The 23,725-nt window shown below is 32.6% G+C and overlaps 4 protein-coding genes and 1 pseudogene across 5 annotated transcripts; 4 read left to right on the top strand and 1 right to left on the bottom strand.

Moving 5' to 3' along the window:
- Positions 1 to 240: 240 nt before the first annotated feature.
- LOC107366626 (uncharacterized) lies at positions 241 to 2,623 on the top strand. The gene is made up of 2 exons (XM_025161816.2): positions 241 to 390; positions 586 to 2,623. Exons 1-2 carry the CDS (start codon positions 370 to 372, stop codon positions 2,017 to 2,019), a joined length of 1,455 nt encoding a protein of 484 aa, XP_025017584.2. The 5' UTR covers positions 241 to 369; the 3' UTR covers positions 2,020 to 2,623.
- Positions 2,624 to 3,923: 1,300 nt separating this feature from the next.
- Positions 3,924 to 6,606, top strand: LOC149094060 (uncharacterized; annotated as a pseudogene).
- On the bottom strand, positions 6,526 to 7,683 carry LOC107366685 (uncharacterized). The gene is made up of 2 exons (XM_015934312.3): positions 7,521 to 7,683; positions 6,526 to 7,397 (listed from the first exon to the last, which is right to left on the bottom strand). The coding sequence occupies exons 1-2, from the start codon at positions 7,593 to 7,595 to the stop codon at positions 6,678 to 6,680; spliced, it is 795 nt and encodes a 264-aa protein (XP_015789798.1). The 5' UTR covers positions 7,596 to 7,683; the 3' UTR covers positions 6,526 to 6,677.
- A 151-nt stretch (positions 7,684 to 7,834) lies between these two features.
- Positions 7,835 to 14,262, top strand: LOC107366681 (COPII coat complex component secretory 24CD). The gene is made up of 15 exons (XM_015934306.3): positions 7,835 to 8,759; positions 8,828 to 8,911; positions 8,973 to 9,093; positions 9,157 to 9,339; positions 9,611 to 10,026; positions 10,106 to 10,258; positions 10,330 to 10,490; positions 10,561 to 10,699; positions 10,785 to 10,907; positions 11,032 to 11,163; positions 11,686 to 11,741; positions 11,853 to 12,062; positions 12,181 to 12,267; positions 13,608 to 13,690; positions 13,778 to 14,262. Exons 1-15 carry the CDS (start codon positions 7,856 to 7,858, stop codon positions 13,854 to 13,856), a joined length of 2,931 nt encoding a protein of 976 aa, XP_015789792.1. The 5' UTR covers positions 7,835 to 7,855; the 3' UTR covers positions 13,857 to 14,262.
- Positions 14,263 to 15,421: 1,159 nt separating this feature from the next.
- Pka-C1 (Protein kinase, cAMP-dependent, catalytic subunit 1) lies at positions 15,422 to 23,298 on the top strand. 2 transcript variants are annotated; one of them, XM_015934310.3, is made up of 5 exons: positions 15,422 to 15,521; positions 15,765 to 15,893; positions 20,768 to 20,958; positions 21,681 to 22,373; positions 22,622 to 23,298. In XM_015934310.3, exons 1-5 carry the CDS (start codon positions 15,467 to 15,469, stop codon positions 22,745 to 22,747), a joined length of 1,194 nt encoding a protein of 397 aa, XP_015789796.1. In that variant the 5' UTR covers positions 15,422 to 15,466; the 3' UTR covers positions 22,748 to 23,298. The 2 variants fall into 2 exon arrangements, with proteins under 2 accessions (XP_015789796.1, XP_015789797.1); XM_015934311.3 differs by lacking the exons at positions 15,422 to 15,521; positions 15,765 to 15,893 and adding an exon at positions 20,485 to 20,650.
- The last annotated feature ends 427 nt before the right edge of the window (positions 23,299 to 23,725 follow it).

The raw sequence follows: 23,725 nt of genomic DNA, 5'->3' as shown, positions 1-23,725 counted from the left end.
CAGGTTGCTTATTGAAACATGTTGAGGTCGGTATAATGATGATCACCTCAAGGATTTAGAATCAGTTAATCTTCAATTTATCCTGGCTTAATCTTATTTACCACTTTCACTTGATCAACATCTACTTTTTTGATCATCTCCATCAACATTTCACATTAAAACGTCTTCCCACTTTTAAAATGACCAGGTCATCCTAACATCTCATCTTCATAAATTGTGTCAATCTTTCGTTGACTCAAAATTGAGAACAGATATAAATGTTTAAAAAAAATCAAAATCACTTTCACTTTGGTTTTGTTTATTTCCGTGATCATTTAATTTCCAATTGGATCAACAGTAAACAACAAAAAATTGTATTTATTTGTGCCAATGGATCTAACAATGTTTAAGGTAAGTTTGCTTTTTGTTTCAATGTTTACAATTCATTTGTTATTCATTGATTTTGTTGGTTTTGAGCGTTCAATCATCCTTTCGAATTTTATAAATGTCTTAATTTAGTGATTTTAAGGCAATCATATTTGTATCATCTCAAGACTCAGGTTCATCCATCCATTTAATATTCATTTTCCCTTTTCCTTTGTTTAGCTTTTCATAATTTTTGCAAGTTTGGCCCTGGCTACTTGTGAAATTAGTCAACAAAAGATTACTGGAGATGAAAGTGCATCCAGTTCAGATAGCCAATCCACAGAATCTTCATTAAAATCAAGTGAATCTACAACTTCATCACCTTCACCTTATGCATTTTCATATAATACAGCTGATGTTGCTGGTAACCAATTAGCTCGACAAGAGTCTGGTGATAACAAAGGAGCTGTAAGAGGTTCATACAGTTATCGAGATGCTGATGGTTTGTTCCGTACTGTTGAATATATTGCTGATGAAAACGGATTCCGAGCTGCAATAAGATCAAATGAACCTGGACTTGGTGATTCAAATAAAGAACTTCCAGCAAGCATTTATCTTCAAACTGAAGCTACTCCAGCAAGAGTCGCCTCTAAAGTGGCTTCGGCTTCTTCTGCGGCTAAACTACGAGCAGCTCAAAACACTTTCGCTACAGCTGCACCAACTCGACCCACAGTTCCATCAACAACAAGTACAAGTTCAACCACAACACCTCAATCAGTCGTTTTGGCTTCTCTTGCTCCATCAAAAACTCGAGTTTCTCCAATAAAAAATTCTTTGTCTCGGGTTGCTCCTGTTGCTGCTGCCAGAGCTTCAGTTCGACAACAAAGATTGCGTCCTCAAGCTATTTTAAGATTAGTCAGCTCACAAGTTCTTTCATTACCCTCAACAACACCAACCACAACTACGACTACAACTACAACTGAAGCACCAACTACAATTGCTGAGCAAATATTATCAAATCCTGGTCCAGTTCAATCACAAGAGACTCTTACAGGTACTGAAGAGCCAGAACAAGATTCAGAAAGTCCCATTTCGGAGAGTCCAATCGAGGAAAATCAAAATCAAGAAAGTCCAGCCCAAGAACAGCGAAGTCAAGAGAGTCCAGTTCAAGAAAATCCAGCTCAAGAGCAGCGAACTCAAGAAAGTCCAGTGAAAGGAAGTCAAGTGCGTGAAATTCCAGTTCAACAAAATCAAAATCAAGAAAGTCTAGTTCAAGAACATCGAAGTCAAGAGAGTCCAGTTCAAGAAAGTCCAGATCAAGCAAGTCCAGTGCAAGAAATCCCAATTCAAGAAAGCCCGATTCAGGAAAGTCCAGTTTCAGGAAGTCCAATCCAAGAGAGTCCAATTTCAATTCCTGAATCTATTTTCCCACAAACTTCCTATGTTTCAACCGAGCAACCATTGTTGGTCCGTTTTCTTGATGAAGATTTGACTTATGATTCATTAAACTTCCAGCAAGCTCAAGCTCAACCTAGAACAATTGCTATTCGCACCGCTGATAATCCATTGAGTCGATTGTTTCGAATTGTTCCGATTCCACATAACGAAGGATTAAGGCTTCAACAGGCTGGTGCTAACATGGTTTATTTGACCAGTGCTCAATCTTCTTATTGATTTTATCGTTTGCCATATCAGTGATTATTTTGCTTAACCATATTGTATTTATTAAATATTAATATAACTTGGCTTTTGACATTGTCAAACATTGCATTTATAATTAAGTTATTTCTATTAAATTTACAATAGGAATTTGTCAAAAAAGCTTAGAGTAGTTCAATCTCTGGAAGACTTCTTCATAGATTGCCAAAATAATGAATCCGGGTCGAAACGAATATTTTCAATGGAATGAGAGCCTGTGAAACCACTCAAAACATTGAAATAAGCAGGGTAAAAAAATTATTCTCGAACAATAAAATTTTGGTATCTTTGATCTTGAAATTTGGTTCTATAAGCATTGAGCTTGATTCAGGGATAGGCTCTAATAGACCAGGAGCACAGATAACTTTTCGTATCTGCCAGGGTTGCATTAAAGTTGGTCGAATAAACAAGAATCTTTGATATTTTTGTGAATAATATCCTCGTAAAACAACTTTTGAAAATGATCTAATGATTAAAAATGCAAGTCCACAAATCATTAAGCTAATACCAACCAAAATAATACGAAAATAATCTTCATCTTCAACCGGAGCTTTGTGTATTTTTTCTTTCTTGATAAAAACCTTGTGTAAAACCACAATTAGACTAGTTAATAAAGCGAATTGCATATATGCAATAGAGTATAGTAGTTTAGTTGACCAGGATAGAGAATTCAGAGAATTATCAGAAAACCTTTCTTGGTTCTTGTAACCAATCTGCTAAATATAAAACTATGATTGGCTAGATTGCATCATTCGGCTGAATAAATATTGATTACAAGAGATAAATATGTTGGAATATAGCTTTCCGTTTCCTACAGAAAAAATCATTAAAGGTTGAATTCAATTCAATGATTGATAATCATTTGTAAATTCTAATCTTTACCTTTAATCTTAATCATTAACTCGTATAAAACGGTGGTTGACGTTTTCAAAAGGTATTAATAATTCGCAATTCGCTAGTCATTGTTTGTGTCAACTGATACGACCAGACATTTCATCAAACGATGCGATTGGAGCATCGTATTTTAATACTACAAGCCTCTAGTTAACTTCAACTAAGTCCTACCTTACTCTCCGTTCACCTTTGTTTAACCTTGTATCCACCGATCTCACGATCCCATGTAACTCTTTGAGTATAAAAGAAGATGCAAAACTGAATTGAATTTGTAGTTTAAGTTTACCTTTTTTTAATAAACATCAAGTTTAAACCTTTTCAATTGTTTTGCAACACAACTTAACAATAAAATAAACTCCAGGAGCCGAATCATCCATTCGGGTAACACTAAGACAATGATTTTTTTCTGTAGGAAACAGAAAGCTATATCTCAACATATTTATCTCATACAATATTTATTCAACCGAATGGTGTGACATTCGATGTGTCAATGATAGATATTGTGTTTATTCGCTTAAAAGGAAAAAGTCCCCCAAACTACAAAACTTTCCGATCATTCTGTTAATATTCAATATTTACGCTGCAATCTTATACCGAAAATATATTTCTGCTATTCTCATTCATTGGTTATTGGGGAATTCATGTTTTCCCAACGCTATGTATGCTTTTTTCACATTCCTGAAATCAAATCAAATTACGATACAGAAAATAATCGTCAAAATAAGAGTTTAAACAATTAGATAATTAATCAGTTAAATTTATTGGGTCCAAATGTCAAAATCACATAGGTTCTGTTCAATGAAACTAAAAGCAATTTCATCTAACAGAACAAGGATCATCAAACATATGTGCTTTAGAGAATATTCATGAACCCAGTAGTCCCGATAGTAGTCCCACCAGTAGTAGAAGTCCCATCATAATTAGGAGTTGTAGGAGATCCAGTATACAGCACATCTGAAGGTAATGTAAACGCTGGACGATTAGGCATGTTCAATCTTCTCATGCGCCAAGCTGAACTATGTCCAAAGATAGCTACGAAGACCATGCAAAATATAATGGATGTAACTGGAGTAAATTTCATTTTCACTAGGTTTTGTTGTTTTACTTTTTTCAAAGTATCGGAGTAAAATGTAGACACTTAACCAACTTTTATTTTCAAATGATACATTTAAGTTGTAGACGAGCACTATTTATACTCATCTTTATAGCATGGTTTATTGTTTCATTGCATTGTTTTGCATCTCCTTGAACTATCGTCAGCTCTCAAAACACGGTAAATGTCAAATCGTGTTAGCAATATGTTAATTTTATTTAATTAGTTAAATTAACTATTAGCATATGTGAATTGTACTAATCATTAAGCTATCACCTCAACAATTGTTCAGAGGTGATGATTGGATATTTTTCAAGCCTTCATCTTATTATCATTATACTAGGTGTCAAAGTCAATAGTGGAACTATTGAGAGGTTCATTATTTCACGATGGGAACAGATATTTGAAATACTTTTTCAGCGATTCTATCGAGAAAATGTGACAGTTTTGTTTGTCGCTACTTTCATTTACCTGCATATCACGGCGATTTAATGATAGCCGCTCAAAGTAAAAAAAGTGACACTTTTCAATGCATGAAATTTTTGTCAACTTTTCATGACCATCTTAAAGTCAAAATAATACTCTATCGGTTGATATGGCTCTTTGACAATGTATTTAATGTGCCATTGGTGTTGTTTATTCTTTGAACTATCGACAGCTCTTACAAAACTGCAAATGTCGAATTGGTCTGATTAGCATATGTAAATTTTATTATTGAGCTTTTACCTCAACAATTTGGGGCTGGGGATGTGAGGCTAAAATTAAAGTTGACTTGCTAAGATCTGATTAAACATTTTATCCTTTTCTTTGGTATACACAAAAAAACAGTAGATTGAATTTTCGTTCATGCTACCATATGGGACTATCATCTTTCCTCGAATTAATTATTAATCATTTAACATGGAACCGAGAAGTGATGATGTGCTTTTACTAAATAGCCATTCATTTCTGTTTCTTTTGTTATTTTGCATCTAAAAATTTTTTGAAGGCAATTTGTCAATTCTCACAACAACTCATCATGTTAGTACTCATCCTTTTCACAGACTTATGAAATCCTTCTCTGTATTCAGCCATGTGTTTATGTAATTTGCATGAGAACGTCATTGAATATAAAGTGGAAGAATTATCAGGAAACATTTCTTGGTTCTCGTAACCAATCTGCTGAATATAAAACTATGATTGGCTAGATTTCATCATTTGGCTGAATAAATATTGATTACAAGAGATAAATATGTTGAAATATAGCTTTCCGTTTCCTACAGAAAAAATCATTAAAGGTTGAATTCAATTCAATGATTGATAATCGTTTGTAAATTCTAATCTTTACCTTTAATCCTAATCATTAACTCGTATAAAACGGTGGTTGACGTTTTCGAAAGGTATTAATAATTCGCAATTCGCGAGTCTTCAATCTGATCGACTTTTCTTAAAATATTCGCTGATGTCATTCAAATCTCAAACCTAAATTTACAATTTTAATAAAATTGTCAAGTTATGTTCTAAATGGGCAAAGTTGTCTTATTAGTTCATTTTCCCTTTTCTTTTGCTTAGCTTTTAATAATTTTTGCGAGCTTGGCCCTGGCTTCTTGTGAAATTAGTCAACAAAAGATTACTGGAGATGAAAGTGCATCCAGTTCAGATAGCCAATCCACCGAGTCTTCATTAAAATCAAGTGAATCTACAACTTCATCACCTTCACCTTATGCATTTTCATATAATACAGCTGATGCTGCTGGTAACCAATTAGCTCGACAAGAGTCTGGTGATAACAAAGGAGCTGTTAGAGGTTCATACAGTTATCGAGATGCTGATGGATTGTTCCGTACTGTTGAATATATTGCTGATGAAAATGGATTCCGAGCTGCTATAAGATCAAATGAACCTGGACTTGGTGATTCAAATAAAGAATTTCCAGCAGGCATTTATCTGCAAACTGAAGCTACTCCAGCAAGAGGTGCTTTTAAAGGCGAACGGCAGTTCCATCAAAAACCAGTACAAGTGCAACACCATCACCTTAATCAATCGTTTTAATTTCTCTTGCTCCATCAAAAGTTCGAGTTTCTCCAGTAAAAAATTCTTTGTCTCGGGTTGCTCCTGTTGCTGCTGCCAGAGCTTCAGTTCGACAGCAAAGATTGCGTTCTCAAGCTATTTTAAGATTAGTCAGTTCACAAGTTCTTTCATTACCCTCAACAACACCAACCACAACTACGACTACAACTAAGACTGAAGCACCAACTACAATTGCTGAGCAAATATTATCAAGTCCTGGTCCAGTTCAACAACAAGAGACTCTAACAGGTACTGAAGAGCCAGAACAAGATTCAGAGAGTCCGATTGGGTAAAATCAAAATCAAGAGCAATTGCAACCGCTGACAATCCATTGAGTCGATTGTTCCGAATTGTTCCGATTCCACATAACGAAGGATTAAGGCTTCAACAGGCTGGTGCTAACATGGTTTATTTGACAAGTGCTCAATCTTCTTATTGATTTCATCTTTGCCATATTAATGGTTATTTTGCTTAACCATATTGTATTTATTAAATATCAATATAACTTGGCTTTTGACATTGTAAAACATTGCATTTATAATTAAGTTATTTCTATTAAATTTACAATATGAAATTTTCCAAAAAAGCTTAAAGTAGTTCAATCTCTGGAAGACTTCTTCATAGATTGCCAAAATAATGAATCCGGGTCGAAACGAATATTTTCAATGGAATGAGAGCCTGTGAAACCACTCAAAACATTGAAATAAGTAGGATAAAAAAAATTATTCTCGAACAATAAAATTTTGGTATCTTTGATCTTGAAATTTGGTTCAATAAGCATTGAGCTTGATTCAGGGATAGGCTCTAATAGACCAGGAGCACAGATAACTTTTCGTATCTGCCAGGGTTGCATTAAAGTTGGTCGAATAAACAAGAATCTTTGATATTTTTGTGAATAATATCCTCGTAAAACAACTTTTGAAAATGATCTAATGATTAAAAATGCAAGTCCACAAATCATTAAGCTAATACCAACCAAAATAATACGAAAATAATCTTCATCTTCAACCGGAGCTTTGTGTATTTTTTCTTTCTTGATAAAAACCTTGTGTAAAACCACAATTAGACTAGTTAATAAAGCGAATTGCATATATACAATAGAGTATAGTAGTTTAGTTGACCATTTGAGACGATAAACTAAGGTCCATTCATCAGGCTTTATGTTGTCAAATTTGTATAACTTTGCTGTTGAAGGGTACCAAAAGCCTTTCCACTGAGATGAATATGTTTGATTCTCGGGTCTTGTCCTTTCTATAGAACGATCATTATCTAGAGGAGATTTCTGATGAAGATACCTTTGACCAGTGTAAATAAATTTCTGCAACAAAAAAGAAATATATTTCATCAAAATTTACTGTAAATTCAAAGTAAATAGCAAAATGAATAGCAAAAGCGCGATGTAAAAGAAAGTAAAATAATGTTTGCAATAATGTAGTCTTACCTTAATATCTGTACGATAAGATTTATGAATACAAGACTCAATGCAGAGTTGAGATCGAATAATTGAAATTAACATGATTGGAGAGCAATAAAATCAAATTGAAGGCTGAAAATGAAACAGAATTTTGATGTTCATTGTAATAAACCATTCAGGTTGATGTTGAATTTAAACACATGTTGTTATTGTAGCAGATAAAAACATAGACGGCGCTTTTTATTATTACAATCGTCATTAATAGATGGCATTACATAATCACCGGAAGGAAACGAATTGGCTGATGTTTTGACAATTTGTCATTTTAGGTCACATCATCTACAACAGCAAAAACAACAACAATGTATCCACCGCAGCCACCGCAACATTATCACCAGCAGCAGCCACCACAACAAAAGTATCAACAACATATTCAACAATCACAGCCTTCTGGTCAATTTCAGCCACCACCTCAACATTATCAACCCCCACCACAACCACAACCACAACAATATCAACAGAATGTCCAACAATCACAAGCTTCTGGTCAATTCCAGCCGGTACCATATCGAATACCAGCTCCACCGCAACAACAATACCAACAGAATGTCCAACAATCACAGCCTTCTGGTCAATTTCAGCAACCACCGCAGCATTATCAGCCACCACCACCACCACCGCCACAACAACAACAACAACAACAACAACAGCAACAATATCAACAGCATATCCAACAAACACAATCTTCTGGTCAATTCCAGCCGCCATCGATGCACCATCAACACTTGCCACCTCCACAACAATCCCGTGAGCTGGATCCAAATCTTATGCCAAGTGTAACTGATGTCATTCAAGAAGATATTGCTAAATTATCGGAAGAAAATATTATTTCTACAAGGCCTTTATCAGTCCCTCCGCTTGTAACTACACTGAAAGATCCCGAGACCAAAGTTTCCATGCAAGATGGAGGCTGTGCCCGTCCAAATCACATACGATCAACATTTTATTCAATTCCAAATTCTGAAGATTTACTCAAAACAACTGGTCTACCATTTGGCATTGTTGTAACACCATTTGCGGAGGAGGAACTTGATGAAACAATAAATGTTCCCGTTTCAGAATCGGAAATAATCCGATGTAACAGATGCAAGGCATATATGAGTCCATTTATGCGATTCATTGATGGTGGTCGACGTTTCCAATGTGCACTTTGTCGTCATATTAGTGAAGTTCCAAACACATACTTTGCACACCTTGATCATAATGGTTTGTTTACGTGTAAATTATTAAGTTATTTGAGTTGGCTAATCAGTTATTTTATAATTTTGTTTTAGGTCGTAGGTTAGATGAAATTGAAAGGCCAGAATTAAATCTTGGAAGTTATGAATTCAGAGGAACAGCTGAATATTGTCGGAATGGTATGTGCATTGAAACACATTTTTCGATAAAATATTAATGTTTAATTATTTTCACACTCAGGTATTTTGAACTGTAGACGTCCACATATTATATTTGCCTTCGAGATGACTGTCAACTCAAAATTATTAGTCCACCAATTATCGAAGCATTTACCTGATGTCATCAAAAACCATTTACCCACGTAAGCTTAAGCCTATGCGCCTCCAGTGTTTCATCATCTCATTTAATTATTTCATCTCTTCAGTGACATTCAAAATCCAGGATCACGTCCTCCTTTGGTCGGATTTTTAACATATAATTCTAAGATTCAAGTTTACGATATAATTAATAATAATCAAGTTCGAATAGTTAGTGACGTTGCAGAAACCTTCTCACCCTCAACTACTTTCTTAGTAGATCCTGTTACGCATGCAGACCAAATTGAAAGGTATTTATGCAGCTTTGAAAATTAAGTCCTGGTACGTTTTTTCTTCATCATGCTTAAAGAAACAGTTTTATCAAAAATTATACTCAAATGATTAATTATGAAAGGCGTTAAAAAGCAATCGGTTATAAAAAGTAAAGTTATAGTAATCATAATCAACTGTTTCTCTATGTCAACGATAATGGAAAAAGTATCAGAACTTAATTTTGTTTGCAGCCATAGATTTATGTTTTCCCATATGTTTTTAAACTAATTTTTGCTTTTTTGTTGACAGATTTCTTCAGTCTCTACCTGCTTTATACAACGATAATGAGCTTGAAACTGAAACGATATTAGGTCCTGTCATTGAGGCTGCTCTTCAATCTTGTCAGGTCGATAAAAATAATTGGTTCGTTGATCCAGAAACAGGGAGTAATGCAACCCCTGATCCTAGTAAAGTAGTCCCAGCGGGAAAAGTATACCTTTTCCATTGTACACTTCCAACTTATGGTAGAGACAATGAAACTCCCGGCAGACTAAAAATACGCTGGAATCCATCAAATCAAGATGATGCTCGTCGTTTACTTGGAACTGACAAAGAGAAAAATATATTGACACCTGAACCTAGCAAACATTATACCAATTTTGCTTCGAGATGTGTGACTCAATATGGAAGTGGAGTCGAACTTTTCCTTTTCCCTCCAGTAAACGGTATGATTCATAATCAAACTTCTATCTGAATCTGTTTTTTTTACCGAAATTCAATGTATTTTCACAATTTTCTTTTCAGGTCCTTATCTTGATCTAGCAACTATTAGTGAATTAGTTCGTCTCACTGGAAGTGGAGGAATTTATAAATATTATAATGACTTTTCCGATAGATTTGTTACGGATTTAAAATATTCATTGAAATCTAGTTTCGCTTTTGATACTGTTATGAAAGGTTTGTATCAAATTTTTTTTCTTCATATGTAGCTATGATTTTAATGTGTCTTGTTTATTTCGTTATTCCAGTCAGAACCTCAACTGGTGTCCGACCTTTTGAATATTTTGGCAATTTTTACTCTAGAAGCACTTCGGACATCGAATCAGCTGTTGTTAATGCCGAAGCTAGTATTGTTGTTGAATTTCGTTATGATGATAAATTACCTGAAGACGAATATGTCGTTATTCAAGTAAGTAACACTATTTTATTAATAATTTCGATTGAAAAACTCTAATAATCTTTCAATTATTTTATTATAGACTGCCACACTATACACTTCTATTAGCGGTGAAAGACGTATACGTGTTCATAATGCGGCTTTTGGTGTATGTGATGAAGCTGCTGTTGTATACAAAAGTTGCTGTTGTGACACAATAATGAATTTATTTTTACGATCTGGTAGGTATCTAATTACCTTTTTTCATTGATAAAATTATTTAAAAGTGTCATCATCATTCACTTCTATTTTTTTTACTTTCTCTAGGTGTGTCTCAGTTGAAAAATGGAACAAAAACTCCACAACAGATCAAAGAACATTTAATTTCTCGATGTGTTGCTATCCTAAGCTCTTATCGAAAACATTGTGCTTCTCCTGGATCACCTTTAGGTGCGTCTAAATTAAAAGGACATTAATAACTTTTATTCATTGTCCTTGGTGAATGCTCTCACCTGTTTAATTTGTTTCCATATTTTCTCTCGTACTAACTCTTTTTATCTTTATTCATTTCTAGGTCAACTCATTTTACCTGAAGCTTTGAAATTACTTCCAATTTATACGATTGGCGCCTTTAAATGTGATGCAATTAATGGTGGAGCTGAGCTCTCTCCTGATGAAAAAGCTTATGCTCAAATTGTTACTCTGGGTACTTTTATATTAATCTATTTCATATTTAAAAATTGCATCTCCATCATTTAGTTAGCTCATTATTAAGGTCTACATTCTGAGCGAGTATTTCACTTACATAGTCATGCCATCACTTTTTGAGTAATTTTCCCTTTTGCTGGTGATTAATGTTATAACGATGATTACCAGCCTTGAATTGAGCTTTTTTATTCGCATTTAAACACCGAAGAGTTAACAACTCAATCAAATCAAGTTTGACAGCATTGATTTGGAGAATAATCAGCATTCAATTAACGATTATTGCTGAAAATCACCTGACCTTGAACGGATATTAGCACAAGATTTGACTACAATATGCTGAGAGGAAAACAATCTTCTGATTGTTTTGTTCTTTTCATGTTTATATCAACTCACTCATCATATAACCTGTCGATTTTGCTTGAATTTTTCCCTTTAAGTTCAACTTTTTAGTGAAATTTCTTTTGCATTTATCCGAATCATTTCTTATTTATTCTAATATGTTTTCTGTTTCTCTTTTCAGGTGCCTCTATCGATTTAACTCAAGTCATTTTGTACCCGAAACTTTTGTGCATAGAGGTAATTTCACTTTGATGCTAATTTAACTCAGCAAACATAAATCTTATGACAAAGCACAATTAAACTGAAATTTCGTTTTTCTTTTATTTATTTCCACTCTGAAATTTCCAGTACGATCCAAATTATGAAGGTAACCTTCGTGCTGTTCATATACGTTGTTCGTCCAATCGATTGGATAACAACTCGGCAATGGCGTATCTTTTAGAAACCGGATTCCATTATTTCCTTTACCTTCCAACTTCTTTGCCAAACACTAAGAACCAACAATTTTTGTGGAACGTCTTCGGTGTTGATTCCTTACAAAAAATTCCAGTTGAAACGGTTAGTTTAACTTTCAACACAATTAATCTTGTGTGTTAATGCCATTTTTGCCCTTAATTGTAACTTATTTTAATTGTTTATTATCTCTCCTCTTTCTTCTGGACTATCTTTTTACCAGGAATTACCGAATTTAATGACAATGGAGTCTCAATTTATCAAAACATTAATTGAGAAGATGAGTAAAAGACGGCGAAGAGCAATCAAGGTAATATATTATCTTATCTTTATGGTGATAGAACAAATTGATCATAATTATTGTTGATATAAGATATCATAATTTACTTGGTAAAAGAAGAAGAAGAAGAATAAGAAAATCTAAGAAATCTGTAAATTACAGGCATGAGGAAGGAAAAAGTTGATTTGTGGCAAAATTTCATTGTTGTAGTTACGAGTTTATTATAAATGCAATTTTTTACACAATTATGTAGTTACTCTCCACTCACTGATTTAAGACATGAGTTATTATCAATATGTTACGATGATTTGACAAAAAAAGCAGCTTCATCCCTGTTGAAAACAAAAGCTTCACTTGCATATCTATTCAATTGCGCTACTAACCTTTTAACTGCTATCTTCGTCGCTCTCTCTCTCTCTTTTTCTCTCTCATTTCCTTGTTGTTAAATTCAGATTGTCATTGCCTGACGTCAATTGAATTAGGTTTCTGAAAAAGAGCGTTATTCCACTTACCGGCCTTTCCGTAATCTTTTTTTTTATGTTTTTCATTTTCTGTATAACTTTTTGTTTATTTGAACTTGATCACGTTAAGACATCATGAATGATTTGCTAGAACTCTCGCTAACACTTAAACCTTATAAATTTATACATTTCTTTCATTTTTCCACGATTTTCCTTCCAAAAAAGAAGCAACAACCCCTGAAATGATGATGTTAGAATATCGACAGGCTTTGAACAGAAATGGTTGCTAAACACTCTCAAACACAATGAGAATCGTTTGTCTTGTCAACTTGTTTATCAATCAATCAAGCAAAGGGAGTCCTTTTGTTTTATAATTTTACCTTTTTTTACAAGGATTCACTCATTTTCTTGAGTTACTGTTTTATTCTTCATTTCAAATTATCTCTATTCAATCAATATTCACTATTGAATATTGAATATCAATATGCATATGCAAACCTCACTGCCTCCAATCAAACTACTCATGTTTGCTACTGCGATTGTCCTACATTTTGTAGTTTTTGTAATTTTTCAACCAAATCAACAAGTTCCAACAATTTGCATGAATGATTGAAAATTGGCGTCAAATTTTGAATGTCGGCCTGTAAAAAGTTGATAAGAATATGAATGAGATCGAAAAATATTCCATGTTAATTTATATTTTTATCAAGTAAATTATGATCAATTATTTGGAAAAAACTTCGTGTCATACCTTTTGAAAAGTTTACTATCAAGGTGACTTTTAACTATCAAGGAAATTTTGTTCACTTATAAATATCGATTTATGTTTATTAACCTCATCTGCATTAATTTTATTTGAAAAAAAATTTACCTTACAAAATAATCATTTTATAATCCTATTTTTGACAGCTTCACATCATTCGCCAAGGTTTGGATAAGACAGAAATTGTCTTCAAGAGTTTCCTCTACGAGGACAAAAAGGGCCATGACAGGTAAGAATTGAATGTTCAAAGTGAACCAAATGTAGACTAAAAATATCACTAATGTTTTTATCTGTATCTTTCCCAAACCTGATCTAGCGTGGGTCATGACGCCCTCAGTTATGTAGATTTCCTATGCCATTTGCACAAAGAAATAAGAGCCCAATTGAACAACTAAACTGGATAAAGAGGAGGAAGTATTTTGATCATCATCAACACCATCATAATAATGATAATGATAATTAATAATAAATATACTGAAATAATAATTAAAATATTACTAGTAATAACAAAATATATATATTTATATAATAATAAATGTTATTAAAGAGGCTGAATGTGGTGATGACTGAGATGATGTTAAGGAAGAGAGCAAAGATGATACTATCAATGCGATCTATCAACGGATAAAGTAAAGATTGAATTGAATTGAATTTGAAAGGAAATGGCGAGATGATCTTCGAGGTTATATCAATCATCTTTGCTTTAACACTTGTCATGCCTCTTATCCGATTATCATCACCTTCTCTTCTCTTCCCTTCTTCATCATCTTCTCTGTCTTCACAAAATTCTTTTTGGCACAATTTCTAAGTGTTTCAATTAATATTTGTAACCATAAAATGAGGTAAAGAAGGAAAAGAACAGCAAGAAAAAAAAAGAAAACAAAATGATAATAAATAATCAAAAAAAAAATAAACGATTGAATGAAATTGAAGATGAATAAAAAACGCAAAAAGACTGATGAACTGATGCAATTTTATCGGAACAAAAAACTCATTTCAATTTGATGGATGATTCACCAAATAGCAGAAACAATGAAACGTTATTCATATTTTGTACAAATTTTCATGTTAAAAGTGAAAGTACAAGTTGCCAATAATGATACATTGAAGAGACTGGATGAAAAGAGCAAGCCAAACATGAAAATTATGATCAAGATAATGATAAAGATGATGGTGATGGTGAAAATAGACAGAAGTGATTGGTTAAAAAGAAAAAGAAGATGAAACTTCATCCATGATAAACAAAAAGCCAAAGACATGGAACTAAGAATCTGAATAAAAGAGCAACTCTTTTTTTTCTGGTTAATCAAAGTTTAAACCAATGATGAACACCTTGATGGCAGCAGCACAAAAAAAACCTCAAGGTGTAAACATTATTATTAATATGCTTTACTTTTTAACCTTCACTTCTTCCTCCCTTTATCGTTTCTAATCATTATCATCATTATCATCATTATTATCATGATTAACAACAACAAATAAGCAAAAAATAACAACAAACATCAGCATCTCATTGTAATAAACACGCCTTTTGTGTACCAATCACTTTAAACAAAATGTAAGTCCCAAAAAAAAGCACACACACACACTGACAACAATGATGGTAAAAAAAGCAGAAACACAGAAAGAGGAAAAAAATGATTTCTCTCTTTCCTACCTTTCTACCTCTTCATCATCATCAGATGATGATCCTTCAGCTCACTCCTCCTCCCACCATCTCACTCTCACTCCGACAGTATTTGTGCTACAAGAATAATCAATTGTTTACCTGCTTACCTGGTGGCTTTATGTACATTTTTCATGCCCTTTTATTTTGAATGAGAAGAAGAAGGAGAAAAGGAAGGAGAGAGAATACGATAAGAAGAGAACTGAGAGAGATAGACAGAGAGTGGAAGAGAGAGAGAGAGAGAGTAATGAGTGTTATCTGTGTCTGTGTTAAATGAGTGACTCGCACTCACATTGCGAGAGCCTCACTCTCACATAGTGTTAATATACAATCGACAAGATGCCGTTTAAAGGTTTATTCCGACTGAGTAAAAAGAAAGACAAGAACAGTGATGGTAGGTTTAATGCTTTTTCTTAATCATTTCTTAATAGTAGTTATTTAATTTTGTCATTTCTTTCAATTATTTTTGGATATTACTTACGACTGTTAACCCTCTCCGTAAACATGGTTAAACAACTTGATTACCAACATCAACATTACCAATTACAACAACAACTGCAACTTCAATCACATCGATACTCATATCTACCCCATTGTTTGGATTATTTATGTTGTTTTTGTGATTCTAAATGAAAAGTCGTCCTTTCTGGTCCAGTCCGTAATTTACCTGAACAACCTTCAATGGATAATAATTTTGAGGATTCAACCAATTCACAGGCAACTGACCTAGTACCTTTACATGGAGCTACCGGGACAACGCAATATGGTAAGTCACAGTACAACACACTCACACATCAACAACTAGTCAAGTTGCACTCACTTTTACCATCCATTTCAATCAACATTATCTTTGCCACACAACAATCAGACAATTAGTTTTGTCATTTTATACACACTTAAGGCAACCCAACAGTAATTAATGATGTAAGCTCTATTATTGCCACAGGTTAAAGGTGTTTATGAAAGAGACGAGTGATTAATTCATTCTCGATTAATTTCTCTCATTAATCGATATATTCCATCATTTTATGATCAATTTTTTTCCACTGGTTTTGTCTCTTTTCCTTGAGATAAATGTTTAAAGTTTAATTTACAATGAAATACGCATGGATTTGATAGTTAATCAAATGAAAATTCAAATAAATCCAGACAATTGAACGTTAAAAAAGCCCTTACAGATAGCGTTTCAAGTGATACTTTTTGTCAACATCAGACTCACATGTAAATTTAGACGTTGAAACAATCATTGACGGTGTTATTGCTTTCAGATGATTATCAATTTATATCCGGTTTCCTTTCATAAATATTGGATCAATAACAAATTATGTCGACTCAACATTTCCAGATTATCTAATCAATTTTATCAATTGTGTGTTAATTGTTGATTCTAGATAAACTTTAAGATCTGTCAATATATAGAAACTGAAAAAGCAGTGAAAATTATTTTCATTATTCCCATCAAATAAACATTACCAAACATTACCAATCGTTACTTTGAAAATAATCAATTTTATCGTATCAAATGAATTGCATTTTTCATGAATTATTGAATTTTCAATGAAAAGTAAAACAATTTAACTGAATAACTGTTTAATTCATAGCTATTAATAATAAAAACCTGTTTTAATTTTACCCTTTTAAACACCCAAAGCAAGATTACTTCAGTTTACAGTTTTATCAGATTGATTAGTCTTTTCAAAATTCATTACCTTGCTACTTGGTTACAATTAATCATAAACCATCAACGGTCTGATTAGTTAGCAATTTAAATGAGTTATTCCATTGTTTTAATAGACTGTCAACTCAATTGAACTTCAGTGTTGATCTTCAATCTTTTCAACTGCTCTTGTCCATTTTTTCACTTTCATAACAATGAAGGAACCAATTTGTTTATCAATTTCATGGGTTCTAATTAAGGCTCATTTAAATACAGCTAATGTTGAGATTTATTCATCTGACTTTTAATGTAAAATCGATCCTAATTTCACTTCGAATCTTGATTATCATCGGCTTTATTAGCTAATAAATTTGATCGAAATGTGTCATTAAATTTCTTTATCTTTATTGGTAAAATTACATGACTTTTGAAGGTTCTATTGTACCTGAATACTGAATTAATCATGGTTAGCACTCGAATCTCCAATGAAAATGTAATAACTATTTAGATATTTTAATAATCAATTTTTCTTTTTCTTTATTCTAGTAATTTATTTGCTTACATTGTCATTGTGTTTCTTGTCATTTCACACTTATTATTCAGCGCTTTTTTCATGATAATTATTGATAATAGTTATTATGTTTTGTGAATATATTTCAGAATAAATGAGTTTTTTCACTTTTTTGGTTTGTTTGAATAGATTTTGAATTTGGCTCTCTATTTGTTATGAACGCCATCTATTGAACTTGCAGTGGTTTTCATTAAACCGCTTGTTTTCATTGAACATGAGTTTGGTAAATGCTTTTTTTAGTAATTTAGCCTTAAAACTTTTAGTTTAATTATGTAATTAAATGAGAAACTGATTAGTATTCTTCAGGGTAATAAAGATTCAGAGAAAAGTGGAATAGTTATTTTACCGATTTCTCGTCAACGTGTAACCTTGCCATTCACCGGTTTCAATATTTTCCTCTAATTTAATGTGATTTCATTTTATTGTGCGGTGGTAACTTTATCTCTTTGGTGGTTAATTAACATTTTGGAAATAAACGCGGCTTAAAACTGGTTTATCGTTTATCATATTGGGTGCAAAACAGATTAACTAATTGTAACTGTGCCATTTTAACTGGCTTATTCAGTTACCCTAAGTTTCTATTTGCTAACCTATCAACATTACCACTTGCATTAAATCCAGCTAAACTTGAAAACCTTTGAAATTGTATCCAGTGTTAACAGTTAATCTTATTAACTAAAGCTTTATTATTATATTGCAGTTTGTAACATATCGACTTGTCAAAAGTACAAAATACAATCTTCATTGAAATTGCTACTCATATCTGACACTGACCTTTGTTAACTTACCTGGATAAAATTGTATCTCTTAAGCTCCAAGTTCATCTCTAATCTTAATTGATAGGTGGACAATCAGCAATTTGATTTGTCTCTTTTATGATTTCAAGTTATCACCATTTTTTCAATGCTGAATCGTTTCCAACCAATGTCAATGATTAAGATTCCAAGCCAAGGAGAAACACACACTTTCTGCTTAATCATCAATTATTATATTTTATTGAAAAAACACAATTTTCCAGTCAGGTAGTGTTTAATGATTAGCTGGTTAATTGATAGATTTGATTTGCTTCATCATTTACCTGATTGGTAACCATTAACAATACAAAAGTCCGTTCATGGTTACGTTTACATGGAAAGCAAACTTGAAATGTTTTCCCGATTAATTCAATTTTCAAGATGTTTCAAGTCACAATTACTGTGAACCCACTTGAACCAGTGATCATCTTGAAACAATTACAATCCTTTTTGTTGAATACAATGTAAACTCATCAATTACCAACATTAACAGCAATCAAAATCACAATTTATTGCAAGTAAATAAACCAACAAAAAGATATCAAACAATAGATTTGCTGCTTCTAAAAATGGAAAACCCAATTTAATTTTAAAACAAATCCAATAATTGCTGATTCCAAATGTAATTTTAATGTTTCATTTGACATAAAAGCGACAATTAAAACGTTCAATCGGAGCAATTAAAGCAAATCAAAATAATGAAGCAAATAATTGAAATGAAAAAAACTTTCCTCTTTAATCCTTTACAAGGTAAATTGAGTAGCTTCAAAGGTTTAATTAAAAATAACGATAAATCATGGCTTTATTAATGATTTTATCCTTAATTTAATTTTCCCATGTAAATAGCAATTTCTCAAACTGATAACCTGAAATTGATTAATTAGCTTCACTAAACATTAATCTGTTTGTTATTTATATTTTCAATGCAATTACCTTTTTGATTGGTTTTTCATTTCAATTTTCAGTACAACTCAACTTAATATCCATTTGCACTTGATTTCAAGTAAATAGAAATGGCAAGAGAATTAAATATCATTAGAATAAAATAATTGAGAATAAAATGAATAATTTCTCATTGAATCGAGTAACACATGAAAACATATTTCAATAGTTGAAACCTTTTCTTCTCACTCTTTTCTGTCTCTTTGGTGTTACTAAAATTAGAATCAAGAATCAAGTTTCATTTTACCCTGAAAAAAAGAACACAAAAATCTATATTTACTCACAATGTCAGTTTCATCATGAATCTCTTTCTTTTCACCTTTACATCATCATGTTTGATGAAGACGATGAAGAAAAGATAATTACTATTGATGCTTCAATCTAATTCCCTTGCTCAGGTTAATCCATTTTTGATTCCCTCACCGAACACAGATTAATGTCAATTAATGTAATTACAGAGAAGCTAACTTTTCCCATTCCTTAATCAGGTTAGATTACTTTGTAAGATCACATTTAAAACAATGTTAATTTAAATAACCAATTGTTGATTCAGCAAATCATATTTCGGTGTATTTTGAAAGCAAAACAATTGCCATTTACAAGTTGAATCAAGAAATGAAAGCATTCATTAAATTTCTCATTTGATTCGCTGATTTTGACATTGAAATAACCTTAAAATTGGATCAAAAATTGAGATTTTATCAGAAAAAATGAATTTCTAGACTTTATTTTCAACGAAAAACTGAAATGCAATTGGAAATGAAGCAAAAATTGTTTTCCAATTCTTGATTGTCTTTGTTTACCATTGATGGTTCATTGGTTAGATAACTTTATTAGTTCAATCATCAGATTGTTTGGTTAATTAATTGTTCAGTGTTTCTTTTTTTATTTGGGTTAACATCATTAGACTTTCATTTTATCTTGATTATAAGTGGCACCATCTTTTGAAAATAATTGCTCCATCTGATGAGAATGTTGAGATTCTGTAGAGATTCTGTATCAATGATTACAATTTAAATATTCTGATAATCAATGTTTTCCTTCCTCTTACATTGTATTATCATTTATTTGCTTTCATAATATTGTTGATTCAGTAAACTTAAACATCTTCAACTTATCCTTATCAATTATCATTTCCGATTGCCATTAGTTTCCTATTTTGAATGGAAAAATTTTGGTACAATTTTAGATTGTCTTTCATTTTTCGTCTTTTTTTTAATTGTTATGCTTTTTTGCCATGTTTCTCTGTTGATTTAAACAGTTTTTTGGCTTGTTGAATAGTAATTTAAATTTGGCTCTTCTTTTATTACATTTAAAGAGTATGTGTGTTGAACGCCATCTATTAGATGTTATTATCTTTGGAAAGGGGATCTTTTGAGATTTTATTGTACTGAGTCTGAGCTAAATGTATCTCCAAGTCTGAAAACCAAAACAGAAGAAGACGAAGAGTAAATCTGACAAACAGTTAACCTTTAAATTTTGTTTTTTATTTTAATTGAGTAATTTAAATCGAAGGATGGGCAATACTCCTAAGGGTAAAAGTGATCCTGCAGAGGAAGGTAAACAAGCTACTATGAGAACTAGTCATCATTGATGGTGATGCTGCTTTTCTTGACAACAAACAACATCCATCGTAACCTTGTCTTTTTTTTCCTCTCTCTTCTTCCTCTTAACAGTCCGGTTATACCTGGAACAAGCAAGAGCGGACTTCGACCGTAAATGGAATAACCCTTCAAGAAACACTGCCTCCTTAGACGACTATGATAGAATTAAGACTTTAGGGACTGGCTCCTTTGGACGTGTGATGCTTGTCCAGCAGAAGCAAAACAAAGAATACTATGCCATGAAAATATTAGACAAGCAAAAAGTGTGTATTCATTACTTCGCTTAATCAAAATCCTATTTTTTTTATATTTTGCTTTCTTCTCTCTTTCTTACTCTTTCTCTTGTCATCTTTTTCTCCTTTTAATCCATTCTTTCTCTTTTTTTCATTCATCTTTCTTTCATGTGTTCTCCCTCTCTCTGTTTCTTTCTCCCTTCTGCTCCGCGGCACCGCCTCATTGGATCTGTGAATCATCTGGAATCTATCTTCAATGAACAAACAAAACACCATAAAAAACATCTCAACAACACTCTCATCACCATCAATATCATCACTATCATCTTCTTTATCAACATCTTCTATGAAACCACAACATCAACTGTTTCAAATGATTGCCTGTTTTCACTTTATTCACTTTCACTTGACACATTCAATGCAACATCATCATCACCTTCCTATAAAATAACGAATCAAATTTGTGGAAAACATTTGTTCATGCATTCGTTTGAAAATCTTTCTCAAATCACATTCACGCTCATTATCTTAATCGTTATTGCTGCAATCTCTATTCTTGGATTCCTTTTCTTGGGCCTTTCTATTTATACAACTTTCATATTTACTACTGTCATGTAAACTTTTATACATTCATACATTTTATGTATGGATTCACCTCTTATGTTCGTTCCTGTTTTAATGCATTCGACGACTTTCTTTTCACTCTTTTAATGGATTTATTTACCTCGGCTTTTTTGTGGTTCCAATAACAGGTAGTCAAATTGAAGCAAGTCGAACACACCCTCAATGAAAAAAGAATTTTACAAGCAGTTGATTTCCCGTTTTTGGTGAAATTAGAAGCACATTTTAAAGATAATTCGTATTTATATATGGTCCTGGAATATGTTCCTGGTGGTGAGATGTTCTCCCATCTTCGTAAAAGTGGGAGATTTAGTGAACAAGCGGCTCGTTTTTATGCGGCCCAAATTGTTTTAGCTTTTGAATATTTGCATTCATTAGACCTGATTTACAGAGATTTGAAGCCAGAAAATTTACTTATCGACCAAATGGGCTATATAAAAGTTACTGATTTTGGTTTTGCAAAAAAAGTCAAGGGCCGTACATGGACCCTTTGTGGAACCCCTGAATACCTTGCACCCGAAATAATTTTGAGCAAGGGTTACAATAAAGCAGTCGATTGGTGGGCCCTTGGTGTTCTTATATACGAAATGGCTGCCGGTTACCCACCATTTTTTGCCGACCAACCTATTCAAATTTATGAGAAAATAGTCTCTGGGAAAGTACGCTTTCCATCACACTTCAGTTCCGAATTGAAAGAACTGCTTCGTAATTTACTTCAGGTAGACTTAACCAAAAGATATGGTAACTTGAAGAACGGTGTTAACGACATTAAGAATCACCGATGGTTTGCATCAACAGATTGGATTGCTGTTTATCAGAAAAAGGTATGTTGATGAAACATATTTCATTTTACAATCCTTCACACATTTTTATTAGCATATCTAGTCATGAAATATTGACTTATTTAGCAATCTCTGTTTTTATAGACGCACATCGTTAGCAAAACTTTTTCTCTTATTTGCTTTTGATCAAATTCATCTATTATGCCGTTATCGTGATTACTTTTTTTCACTTTCATTGATTAATTTTATTTCTCTATTCCTTTCTATGTTTCAAACTATTCAATCTAAAGGTTGAAGCACCCTTTTTGCCAAAATGCAAAGGAGCTGGAGATACAAGTAATTTTGATGATTATGAAGAGGAAACCCTTCGCATATCCAGTACAGAAAAATGTGCAAAAGAATTTGCGGACTTTTGAAAAGACCAAAATCATCAAACAAAATCACTCCATCTACACCATTGAACCAAACGAATCATCAATATTGATTGTAAAAAGCAAACCAAATCAGAACTCCAACTGACAAGCATTCACATTCATGGATGATGAATATAAGTTATTACGTGATTAGATACGCAAAACTAATTGGACAAAAAATTGTTGTAATGTTTTAAATTAACGGTGACAAGGAATTGTGCATTAAAAGTGTAGAGTGTCAAAGAAATAAAAAGGATAAGGAAAAGGTTCATTTGGTACATGGAAAACAGAATTAAGAGGATGTTACGATGATTTATGTTATTGTACGTTATTAGTTCAAAATGTACTTTGGTAGACCTGTGAAAATTGTTGGATAACGTTCTGTCTGGATGAGAAATTGAAAAAAAGAAGAAAAAGAGAGCATTATTGTGACCCTGTAAGCCTCTTGAAATGGTTTATCAAGAGAGATTATACAGCATCCTAAGATGTCTTGTGGATTATTATGGATAAAATTTTAAAAAGAAAAATCAAATAAATGTAAATTATATGGATCACAGACCATTTAACAAGTTACGCGTTCAGTTTTTTGATCATCATAAAACAAAAAAAAATCATAATCGTCATCATCATCATCTTCACCACAATCATCAACCTCATCGTCATCAAAAAACCTTCACCTACAAGCCCTTTCTCTTTACCTGGGTAAATCAATTTAAAGGGGAAACACAGAAACCTCAAATTGCTGGCTATTTCCTAGATTAACCTAGTTAATTATCGTTGTCAACAAACCTTTATCGGTTTCTTTCTCCTACGATGTACTCATAGAAGATAAACACGAACATTGACACACACATAACACACACACAACACACACACATGAAACACAGACTACATTGTTTGATTTGTAAAGTGGTTAACTACCAAATGATTTGTTTTAGCGGTAACCCTGATTCGTGACTACAAACAATCAAATTTAAGGGA

Source organism: Tetranychus urticae, chromosome 2 (assembly GCF_039701765.1).
Source record: "Tetranychus urticae isolate SD_2017Ah chromosome 2, NJAU_TeUrti_SD_1.0, whole genome shotgun sequence".
Lineage (NCBI taxonomy): Eukaryota > Metazoa > Arthropoda > Arachnida > Trombidiformes > Tetranychidae > Tetranychus > Tetranychus urticae.
The sequence above is the reverse complement of the archived record's forward strand: the minus strand, read 5'-3'. Positions and strand labels throughout refer to the sequence as shown.